Source organism: Diorhabda sublineata, chromosome 6 (genome assembly GCF_026230105.1).
Source record: "Diorhabda sublineata isolate icDioSubl1.1 chromosome 6, icDioSubl1.1, whole genome shotgun sequence".
Taxonomy (NCBI): domain Eukaryota; kingdom Metazoa; phylum Arthropoda; class Insecta; order Coleoptera; family Chrysomelidae; genus Diorhabda; species Diorhabda sublineata.
In genome coordinates, this window is record NC_079479.1 from 2,063,115 (window position 1) to 2,075,689 (window position 12,575).

General features: G+C 31.0%; 1 protein-coding gene across 1 annotated transcript; it reads right to left on the minus strand.

Moving 5' to 3' along the window:
• Positions 1-2,502: 2,502 nt before the first annotated feature.
• LOC130445065 (anillin-like) lies at positions 2,503-12,352 on the minus strand. The gene is made up of 4 exons (XM_056780557.1): positions 12,061-12,352; positions 11,689-11,857; positions 6,524-6,876; positions 2,503-3,242 (listed from the first exon to the last, which is right to left on the minus strand). Exons 1-4 carry the CDS (start codon positions 12,118-12,120, stop codon positions 2,607-2,609), a joined length of 1,218 nt encoding a protein of 405 aa, XP_056636535.1. The 5' UTR covers positions 12,121-12,352; the 3' UTR covers positions 2,503-2,606.
• Between the last annotated feature and the right edge of the window lie 223 nt (positions 12,353-12,575).

Sequence of the window (12,575 nt, forward strand, 5' to 3'; positions counted from 1 at the left end):
AATAAAAATGGAACAGAATGAAAATAGGAAGAAAACAAGGAAAAAAACAGGAAGAAAACAAGAAAAGAAAACAAGGAAAAAAACAGGAAGAAAAGAAGGAAAAAAACAGGAAAAGAAAACAAAAAGGAAACAAGAAATAAAACAGGAAGAAAACAAGGAAAAAACAGAAAGAAAACAAGGAAAAAAATAGGAAGAAAACAAGGAAAAAACAGGAAGAAAACAAGAAAAGAAAACAAGGAAAAAAACAGGAAAAAAACAAAAAAAAATAGAAAGAAAACAAGAAATAAAAATGGAACAGATAGAAAAGAGGAAGAAAACAAGGGAAAAAACAGGAAGAAAACAAGGAAAAACAGGAAGAAAACAAGGAAAAAACAGGAAGAAAACAAGGAAAAAAACAGGAAGAAAAGAAAACAAGGAAAAAAAAACAGGAAAAAAACAAAAAAAAAATAGAAAGAAAACAAGAAAAAAAAATAAAAATGGAACAGAATGAAAATAGGAAGAAAACAAGGAAAAAAACAGGAAGAAAACAAGAAAAGAAAACAAGGAAAAAAACAGGAAGAAAAGAAGGAAAAAAACAGGAAAAGAAAACAAAAAGGAAACAAGAAATAAAACAGGAAGAAAACAAGGAAAAAACAGAAAGAAAACAAGGAAAAAAATAGGAAGAAAACAAGGAAAAAACAGGAAGAAAACAAGAAAAGAAAACAAGGAAAAAAACAGGAAAAAAACAAAAAAAAATAGAAAGAAAACAAGAAATAAAAATGGAACAGATAGAAAAGAGGAAGAAAACAAGGGAAAAAACAGGAAGAAAACAAGGAAAAACAGGAAGAAAACAAGGAAAAAACAGGAAGAAAACAAGGAAAAAAACAGGAAGAAAAGAAAACAAGGAAAAAAAAACAGGAAAAAAACAAAAAAAAAAAAATAGAAAGAAAACAAGAAAAAAAAAATAAAAATGGAACAGAATGAAAATAGGAAGAAAACAAGGAAAAAAACAGGAAGAAAACAAGAAAAGAAAACAAGGAAAAAAACAGGAAGAAAAGAAGGAAAAAAACAGGAAAAGAAAACAAAAAGGAAACAAGAAATAAAACAGGAAGAAAACAAGGAAAAAACAGAAAGAAAACAAGGAAAAAAATAGGAAGAAAACAAGGAAAAAACAGGAAGAAAACAAGAAAAGAAAACAAGGAAAAAAACAGGAAAAAAACAAAAAAAAATAGAAAGAAAACAAGAAATAAAAATGGAACAGATAGAAAAGAGGAAGAAAACAAGGGAAAAAACAGGAAGAAAACAAGGAAAAACAGGAAGAAAACAAGGAAAAAACAGGAAGAAAACAAGGAAAAAAACAGGAAGAAAAGAAAACAAGGAAAAAAAAACAGGAAAAAAACAAAAAAAAAAATAGAAAGAAAACAAGAAAAAAAAATAAAAATGGAACAGAATGAAAATAGGAAGAAAACAAGGAAAAAAACAGGAAGAAAACAAGAAAAGAAAACAAGGAAAAAAACAGGAAGAAAAGAAGGAAAAAAACAGGAAAAGAAAACAAAAAGGAAACAAGAAATAAAACAGGAAGAAAACAAGAAAAGAAAATAGGAAGAAAACAAGGAAAAAAATAGGAAGAAAACAAGGAAAAAACAGGAAGAAAACAAGAAAAGAAAACAAGGAAAAAAACAGGAAAAAAACAAAAAAAAATAGAAAGAAAACAAGAAATAAAAATGGAACAGATAGAAAAGAGGAAGAAAACAAGGGAAAAAACAGGAAGAAAACAAGGAAAAACAGGAAGAAAACAAGGAAAAAACAGGAAGAAAACAAGGAAAAAAACAGGAAGAAAAGAAAACAAGGAAAAAAAAACAGGAAAAAAACAAAAAAAAAATAGAAAGAAAACAAGAAAAAAAAATAAAAATGGAACAGAATGAAAATAGGAAGAAAACAAGGAAAAAAACAGGAAGAAAACAAGAAAAGAAAACAAGGAAAAAAACAGGAAGAAAAGAAGGAAAAAAACAGGAAGAAAACAAGAAAAGAAAACAAGGAAAAAAACAGGAAGAAAAGAAGGAAAAAAACAGGAAAAGAAAACAAAAAGGAAACAAGAAATAAAACAGGAAGAAAACAAGGAAAAAACAGAAAGAAAACACAAAGAAAATAAGAAGAAAACAAGAAAGAAGACTCCAAAGGGAAAAATCACAGGGTATCAGGTCACATGACCGTGACGGGCCACTCAACGAATCCTCGTCCGTCTATCCGTACAAATAACGCGTAGCGCGTCGAAACTGTATGAATTGACGTATTTTTGAGAGTGTTGGATCGTAATCCATTTGCTGGCGCATATCTTGGAGCATATCCCGATAACTTTGGCCCGTCACGTGACCCTCGAAAACGCCGATTCGCCGTACATTGTTTCCATATATTCGTTAGTTGTCGCAAGTCGTCCAGAACGTCGGTAACAGAGCCCCGCTTTCGAAAAATCTGTTGTCTATAACATTATATATATTATAAGGGGAATTAAAACTATTTAAATATTGATATTGAATAAAAATCAACGTTTTTATATATTATGATAATTTTATATTACAAATTGTGTGTATGAAAATACGATAAAACTTGTGTTTTACGATTTTCTATTATTTAAATTTGATTTTGTTCCACGTAGAAAGTTGTTGTAAAGCAGAATCCAATAAAACGGTCCAATTTTCGAAATCTTCCCTATTATCGGCGTTCAAATAATATTTTTTAAATACAAAATCATCTTTTTTGTATCGAAATTTCGCGTTATTTGCACCCATTATACGGGGGACTCCTATTTTTAATGCAAAACTTCTCTTTCTAGGACATTCGTCGGGGTTTTTTGTCAAAGGTGGTACGCAATGTTCCAAATTCATTTTGACGACTGGGTCTTTCTCGAATTGTTCGTCCTGAGGATAATTGTAGATATACAGCGTGTTTTTTCGCAAACAACACCATTTTCTTTCCCAAAAATTTATGTGATTATCCCGGTCTAATTCGCCTAAAGTGATAAAACCACAAAAATCGGTATTTAACGTGACGTCCTCGATTAATATTTTCGCTTTCATGTAATTTCTTACCGAAAATATTTCTTGTTTCTGCATAGGAATTTTCGAAATGCCGAATTTGTGCGCGGTTATCAAAAACGTGCCGCAGGATTTGAAAGAAGGCTTCAAAATCGAGGATTCAATTAGTTCCGAGGTATTCACATTTTCGTAGTAAATTTTCTTGATCGGACAACAACATTTTGGTTTCTACAAACATAAAAAATATAAGGAGATAGTTCGAAAACATCCCAGAACGAAAATAAATGATTTTTATAAGGTTTTTGCCCACCAATTTCCAACTAATACACTTTAACTGTCAATTGTCAAAGTTCGAAAAAATTTTGCGATGTTTATGATTGTAGTTTGGTCCCAGCTAGTTCCATGAGACGCAAGAACCTGCCGTGATTCATACTTTTTGGACCGAGACGTTTTTTGGTTAAGTTCGCGAAAATTCAGACTTTAAGAAGTTTTAAAATGGCTAAAACCGAGGAACTGTCGGATGAAACTCGCAAATCTTCATAGTTTAAGCAAAAGTAAACGTACAAAAATGATCATGCGCGAAAAAAATCGTAGAAAAACAACCATGGAAGATATTTTTAAGAGAATTTTTTAAATTAGTGATCCTATAATTTCTAATTGTCGAAAGATGCCAAAAAAGTCTTTGAAAACGATGTTGGCGGATGCTTTTGGCCTTAGACCGCCTCCACCTCCACCAGTGTACTAAAATAATGCTGATGAGGGGTCATCAACATCCAATACTCACCCTGACTATGAATCAAACTTTTGCTTAACTTTTTTGTGCGTTTTTATATCAAATTCGTAATCAGCGACCTCGTAGCTTTATGAAATATGGACTGAAACTCAAGAGGGTGGTTTTCAGGGGTGAAGGAGGTTATTTAATGTAAATTTGACATCAAATTCGTAATCAGCGACCTCAAAAACCTTGGAAATGATATGTAACTTCATTGCTTCATAACTTACGGCGATAAAATGCAAGAGGTTGGTTATTAGGGGTGAAAGAGGGTAGTTACTGTAAATTTGACATCAAATTCGTAATCAGCGACCTCAAAAACCCTGGAAATGATATGTAACTTCATTGTTGCATAACCCACGGGGATAAAATGCAAGAGGGTGGTTATTAGGGGTAAAAGAGGTTAGTTACTCTAACTTTGACATCAAATTCGTAATCAGCGACATCAAAAACCTTGGAAATGATATGTAACTTCATTGCTTCATAACTTACGGGGGTAAAATGCAAGAGGGTGGTTATTAGGGGTGAAAGAGGGTAGTTACTGTAAATTTGACATCAAATTCGTAATCAGCGACATCAAAAACCCTGGAAATGATATGTAACTTCATTGCTTCATAACTTACGGGGATAAAATGCAAGAGGGTGGTTATTAGGGGTGAAAGAGGGTAGTTACTGTAAATTTGACATCAAATTCGTAATCAGCGACCTCAAAAACCTTGGAAATGATATGTAACTTCATTGCTTCATAACTTACGGCGATAAAATGCAAGAGGTTGGTTATTAGGGGTGAAAGAGGGTAGTTACTGTAAATTTGACATCAAATTCGTAATCAGCGACCTCAAAAACCCTGGAAATGATATGTAACTTCATTGTTGCATAACCCACGGGGATAAAATGCAAGAGGGTGGTTATTAGGGGTAAAAGAGGTTAGTTACTCTAACTTTGACATCAAATTCGTAATCAGCGACATCAAAAACCTTGGAAATGATATGTAACTTCATTGCTTCATAACTTACGGGGGTAAAATGCAAGAGGGTGGTTATTAGGGGTGAAAGAGGGTAGTTACTGTAAATTTGACATCAAATTCGTAATCAGCGACATCAAAAACCCTGGAAATGATATGTAACTTCATTGCTTCATAACTTACGGGGATAAAATGCAAGAGGGTGGTTATTAGGGGTGAAAGAGGGTAGTTACTGTAAATTTGACATCAAATTCGTAATCAGCGACCTCAAAAACCTTGGAAATGATATGTAACTTCATTGCTTCATAACTTACGGCGATAAAATGCAAGAGGTTGGTTATTAGGGGTGAAAGAGGGTAGTTACTGTAAATTTGACATCAAATTCGTAATCAGCGACCTCAAAAACCCTGGAAATGATATGTAACTTCATTGCTTCATAACTTACGGGGGTAAAATGCAAGAGGGTGGTTATTAGGGGTGAAAGAGGGTAGTTACTGTAAATTTGACATCAAATTCGTAATCACCGACATCAAAAACCCTGGAAATGATATGTAACTTCATTGCTGCATAACCCACGGGGATAAAATGCAAGAGGGTGGTTATTAGGGATGAAAGAGGGTAGTTACTGTAAATTTGACATCAAATTCGTAATCAGCGACATCAAAAACCCTGGAAATGATATGTAACTTCATTGCTTCATAACTTACGGGGGTAAAATGCAAGAGGGTGGTTATTAGGGGTGAAAGAGGGTAGTTACTGTAAATTTGACATCAAATTCGTAATCAGCGACATCAAAAACCCTGGAAATGATATGTAACTTCATTGCTTCATAACTTACGGGGATAAAATGCAAGAGGGTGGTTATTAGGGGAGAAAGAGGGTAGTTACTGTAAATTTGACATCAAATTCGTAATCAGCGACCTCAAAAACCTTGGAAATGATATGTAACTTCATTGCTTCATAACTTACGGGGGTAAAATGCAAGAGGGTGGTTATTAGGGGTGAAAGAGGGTAGTTACTGTAAATTTGACATCAAATTCGTAATCAGCGACCTCAAAAACCTTGGAAATGATATGTAACTTCATTGCTTCATAACTTACGGCGATAAAATGCAAGAGGTTGGTTATTAGGGGTGAAAGAGGGTAGTTACTGTAAATTTGACATCAAATTCGTAATCAGCGACATCAAAAACCCTGGATATGATATGTAACTTCATTGCTGCATAACTTACGGCGATAAAATGCAAGAGGGTGGTTATTAGGGGTGAAAGAGGTTAGTTACTGTAAATTTGACATCAAATTCGTAATCAGCGACATCAAAAACCTTGGATATGATATGTAACTTCATTGCTGCATAACTTACGGCGATAAAATGCAAGAGGGTGGTTATTAGGGGTGAAAGAGGGTAGTTACTGTAAATTTGACATCAAATTCGTAATCAGCGACCTCAAAAACCTTGGAAATGATATGTAACTTCATTATATACCCATAATGGCTACTAAAGAAGGTTTAATATACAGTAAGGGTAAAAATGATGCGTTGGGAGGGGGCATATAGCCAGATTTGAGGAAAAAAGTTGAGTGAAAGGTAATATGAAAGTAAGAAGAAAGAAAAAAACTCCACAGATCGATATACAGATCAGAAATGACAGTTCCAATAGAAACGATACAAATTCTTCGTAATTGTCAATTTTTGATCTGACCTGGTACAATGAGCTAAGTCGATGAAGGCTACAAAGGAATAACCAGATATTTCTTATGGTTTTTTCACTTACTTTTCTCAATAGCTTTCCGATTATTCCTCGTTTCTCGGTACATATTGTGATTGAAAATAACTCGGCCTTCAATTCGAAATCATCGTCTAAATCTGTTACAGTGATAACTTCGTCGAATAGAAGCCGATCTTGACCATCAGCTTCGATGGGTTTAGTTGTCGTAACGATGGTATCGTGGGATATAGCGAGTAGATAGAAGGTTGCGCAGTCTGTTGGGGTTTTTTGATCTTTTGACAAAAGTTCGAATTGTATGTTTGATAAGGTGATGGATCCACTAAGTTTGCGCTTCTTTATTTCGATATATAAATCTTTGCTCTCGCAGATTTTATCGACGATTAGTTTGTAACGCAACTCTGGAAATAATTATGGATTGTTATACGAGGTGTGGTTATTAAATAAGGAGACAGTTGATATAATAAATTTTATTTTGATATTTATCATTTATTATGAAGTTTGAGGTTGATGGTAATTAGAATCGCGATTTCTCAGAAATGATGCCTCGTAGAGAAAAAAGTATGGAAATAATTTTTGTAGAAAATTTTATGAACTATAATTTTTGTCTGTTTCATTTTTGCGATAAAACTAATCGTTTACGAGGAAAATCGAAAAAACTAAATGAACTAAGACGAGAAGTATGATTATGGAAATTAATTGATGGTAATTAGAATCGCGATTTCTCAGAAATGGTGCCTCGTAGAGAGAAAAGTATGACAATAATTTTTGTAGAAAATTTTATGATCTATAATTTTTATATATTACATTTTTGTGATAAAACCAACCTTTTACGAGGAAAATCGAAAAAACTAAATCAATTCAGCCTAGAAGTATGATTATGGAAATTAATTGATGGTAATTGGAATCGCGATTTCTCAGAAATGGTGCTTCGTAGAGAAAAAAGTATAAGAATAATTTTTGTAGAGAAATTTATGATCTATAATTTTTGTCTATTTCATTTTTGCGATAAAACTAACCCTTTACGGGGAAAATCGAAAAAACTAAATCAATTCAACTCAAAAGTATGAGATAGATTGTAATTAGAATAGCAATTCCTCAGAAATGGTGGTTTGTAGAGAAAAAAGTATCAGAATAATTTTTGTAGAAAATTTTATGAACTATAATTTTTGTCTGTTTCATTTTTGCGATAAAACTAATCGTTTACGAGGAAAATTGAAAAAACTAAATCAATTCAGCCTAGAAGTATGATTATGGAAATTAATTGATGGTAATTAGAATCGCGATTTCTCAGAAATGGTGCCTCGTAGAGAGAAAAGTATAACAATAATTTTTGTAGAAAATTTTATGACCTATAATTTTTATATATTACATTTTTGTGATAAAACCAACCTTTTACGAGGAAAATCGAAAAAACTAAATCAATTCAGCCGAGAAGTATGATTATGGAAATTAATTGATGGTAATTAGAATCGCGATTTCTCAGAAATGGTGCCTCGTAGAGAGAAAAGTATGACAATAATTTTTGTAGAAAATTTTATGATCTATAATTTTTATATATTACATTTTTGTGATAAAACCAACCTTTTACGAGGAAAATCGAAAAAACTAAATCAATTCAGCCGAGAAGTATGATTATGGAAATTAATTGATGGTAATTAGAATCGCGATTTCTCAGAAATGGTGCCTCGTAGAGAAAAAAGTATAAGAATAGTTTTTGTAGAAAATTTTATGATCTATAATTTTTATATATTACATTTTTGTGATAAAACCAACCTTTTACGAGGAAAATCGAAAAAACTAAATCAATTCAGCCTAGAAGTATGATTATGGAAATTAATTGATGGTAATAAAAGTATGACAATAATTTTTGTAGAAAATTTTATGATCTATAATTTTTATATATTACATTTTTGTGATAAAACCAACCTTTTACGAGGAAAATCGAAAAAACTAAATCAATTCAGCCGAGAAGTATGATTATGGAAATTAATTGATGGTAATTAGAATCGCGATTTCTCAGAAATGGTGCCTCGTAGAGAGAAAAGTATTACAATAATTTTTGTAGAAAATTTTATGACCTATAATTTTTATATATTACATTTTTGTGATAAAACCAACCTTTTACGAGGAAAATCGAAAAAACTAAATCAATTCAGCCGAGAAGTATGATTATGGAAATTAATTGATGGTAATTAGAATCGCGATTTCTCAGAAATGGTGCCTCGTAGAGAAAAAAGTATAAGAATAGTTTTTGTAGAAAATTTTATGAACTATAATTTTTGTCTGTTTCATTTTTGCGATAAAACTAATCGTTTACGAGGAAAATTGAAAAAACTAAATCAATTCAGCCTAGAAGTATGATTATGGAAATTAATTGATGGTAATTAGATTCGCGATTTCTCAGAAATGGTGCCTCGTAGAGAGAAAAGTTCGACAATAATTTTTGTAGAAAATTTTATGATCTATAATTTTTATATATTACATTTTTGTGATAAAACCAACCTTTTACGAGGAAAATCGAAAAAACTAAATCAATTCAGCCTAGAAGTATGATTATGGAAATTAATTGATGGTAATTAGAATCGCGATTTCTCAGAAATGGTGCCTCGTAGAGAGAAAAGTATGACAATAATTTTTGTAGAAAATTTTATGATCTATAATTTTTATATATTACATTTTTGTGATAAAACCAACCTTTTACGAGGAAAATCGAAAAAACTAAATCAATTCAGCCGAGAAGTATGATTATGGAAATTAATTGATGGTAATTAGAATCGCGATTTCTCAGAAATGGTGCCTCGTAGAGAGAAAAGTATGACAATAATTTTTGTAGAAAATTTTATGATCTATAATATTTATATATTACATTTTTGTGATAAAACCAACCTTTTACGAGGAAAATCGAAAAAACTAAATCAATTCTGCCTAGAAGTATGATTATGGAAATTAATTGATGGTAATTAGATTCGCGATTTCTCAGAAATGGTGCCTCGTAGAGAGAAAAGTATGACAATAATTTTTGTAGAAAATTTTATGATCTATAATTTTTATATATTACATTTTTGTGATAAAACCAACCTTTTACGAGGAAAATCGAAAAAACTAAATCAATTCAGCCGAGAAGTATGATTATGGAAATTAATTGATGGTAATTAGAATCGCGATTTCTCAGAAATGGTGCCTCGTAGAGAAAAAAGTATAAGAATAGTTTTTGTAGAAAATTTTATGATCTATAATTTTTATATATTACATTTTTGTGATAAAACCAACCTTTTACGAGGAAAATCGAAAAAACTAAATCAATTCAGCCGAGAAGTATGATTATGGAAATTAATTGATGGTAATTAGAATCGCGATTTCTCAGAAATGGTGCCTCGTAGAGAAAAAAGTATAAGAATAGTTTTTGTAGAAAATTTTATGATCTATAATTTTTATATATTACATTTTTGTGATAAAACCAACCTTTTACGAGGAAAATCGAAAAAACTAAATCAATTCAGCCGAGAAGTATGATTATGGAAATTAATTGATGGTAATTAGAATCGCGATTTCTCAGAAATGGTGCCTCGTAGAGAGAAAAGTATTACAATAATTTTTGTAGAAAATTTTATGATCTATAATTTTTATTTGTATCATTTTTGTGATAAAACCAACCTTTTACGAGGAAAATCGAAAAAACTAAATCAATTCAGCCTAGAAGTATGATTATGGAAATTAATTGATGGTAATTAGAATCGCGATTTCTCAGAAATGGTGCCTCGTAGAGAGAAAAGTATGACAATAATTTTTGTAGAAAATTTTATGATCTATAATTTTTATTTGTATCATTTTTGTGATAAAACCAACCTTTTACGAGGAAAATCGAAAAAACTAAATCAATTCAGCCTAGAAGTATGATTATGGAAATTAATTGATGGTAATTAGAATCGTGATTTCTCAGAAATGGTGCCTCGTAGAGAAAAAAGTATAAGGACAGTTTTTGTAAAAAATTTTATGATCTATAATTTTTATTTGTATCATTTTTGTGATAAAACCAACCTTTTACGAGGAAAATCGAAAAAACTAAATCAATTCAGCCTAGAAGTATGATTATGGAAATTAATTGATGGTAATTGGAATCGCGATTTCTCAGAAATGGTGCTTCGTAGAGAAAAAAGTATGAGAATAATTTTTGTAGAGAAATTTATGATCTATAATTTTTGTCTGTTTCATTTTTGCGATAAAACTAACCCTTTACGGGGAAAATCGAAAAAACTAAATCAAATCAACTCAAAAGTATGAGATAGATTGTAATTAGAATAGCAATTCCTCAGAAATCGTGGTTTGTAGAGAAAAAAGTATCAGAATAATTTTTGTAGAAAATTTTATGAACTATAATTTTTGTCTGTTTCATTTTTGCGATAAAACTAATCGTTTACGAGGAAAATCGAAAAAACTAAATCAATTCAGCCTAGAAGTATGATTATGGAAATTAATTGATGGTAATTTGAATCGCGATTTCTCAGAAATGGTGCCTCGTAGAGAGAAAAGTATGACAATAATTTTTGTAGAAAATTTTATGATCTATAATTTTTATTTGTATCATTTTTGTGATAAAACCAACCTTTTACGAGGAAAATCGAAAAAACTAAATCAATTCAGCCTAGAAGTATGATTATGGAAATTAATTGATGGTAATTAGAATCGCGATTTCTCAGAAATGGTGCCTCGTAGAGAAAAAAGTATAAGAATAGTTTTTGTAGAAAATTTTATGATCTATAATTTTTATATATTACATTTTTGTGATAAAACCAACCTTTTACGAGGAAAATCGAAAAAACTAAATCAATTCAGCCGAGAAGTATGATTATGGAAATTAATTGATGGTAATTAGAATCGCGATTTCTCAGAAATGGTGCCTCGTAGAGAAAAAAGTATAAGAATAGTTTTCGTAGAAAATTTTATGATCTATAATTTTTATTTCCATCATTTTTGTGATAAAACTAACCGTTTAAGAGAAAAATCTAGAAAACCCAAACTTTAGAACTTTAACCTTGAATTACTTCTTTAGCCACCATTGCCTGATAGAGAATGTATTTCTAATGGTAAACCCCCTAAAATTCAGCTCTATGGGATATATTCTTATTTTATATACCTATTTGACCGGACTATTTATCCTAGAAATGATTTATCTCTTTTTGGGACGCTACGATACTAAATAAAATACTCACGGGATTGTAATAATATGCTTTCTGCTAAAATTTCTTCGTTCCAATTACTTTTAGTACTATTTCTAATCATTTCCAAAGCATTGGAAGCTTCTTTCATTTTCACGCATTCAATGTCCCTCAATTTTCGCATTTTGTAATACATCGCGTTTTTTTCAATCTCAAAACCACCCTGTAAACAGTAACAGTATAAAAAGATCGATATACTCCGATCGTCAATGTAAAATGCGAGATTATTGAAAACGTAAAGTGAATCAAAGTCGTCGTAGACAAAAATTACGTTTCCGAAAAACGTTTTCAACGATAAACTGTGTGTATATTGAACCTGCTTCGATTTAGTTGATTCATTAATGAATAACAGCGATTATTTCTTACCGAAACATCCTTCTTTGCAAATTTGAAATTACACATGAAAATATTACATATCAAAACCATTCGTTTCCACTCGCTACTTAACGTGAAACTATTTAAACGTTGTTTATAGTATTTCACACTAATAGTTTTTATTTAAAGTAACGTCAAACTTCATTCTGACGTCTGGTAAATCCGACACGTAATTTTTAACTTATTATAAATAATATTAACCGTAAAAATGTTTATTAACAGCTTTTTGTAGTATTCGTTTTTACTTTTGAATGAAAAACGTGTTTTAAATTTGTAAGTTGTGAGATAAGATTTAATTTACAAACATCGATGTTTGGTATACGCTGTTGCCGGATTTCAGAATTTATCCGGATAGTTTTCGATAACATATTCGGTGTGATTATTTGCGAATACGAAGTGGTTTATTAACGAAATGATCATCGCGGACGATGCTCAACACAAAGAGACTGTCATTGACGACGAAGTCGTAAAAGTTCACAAAATAATTTCGTATAACACTAAAGTGG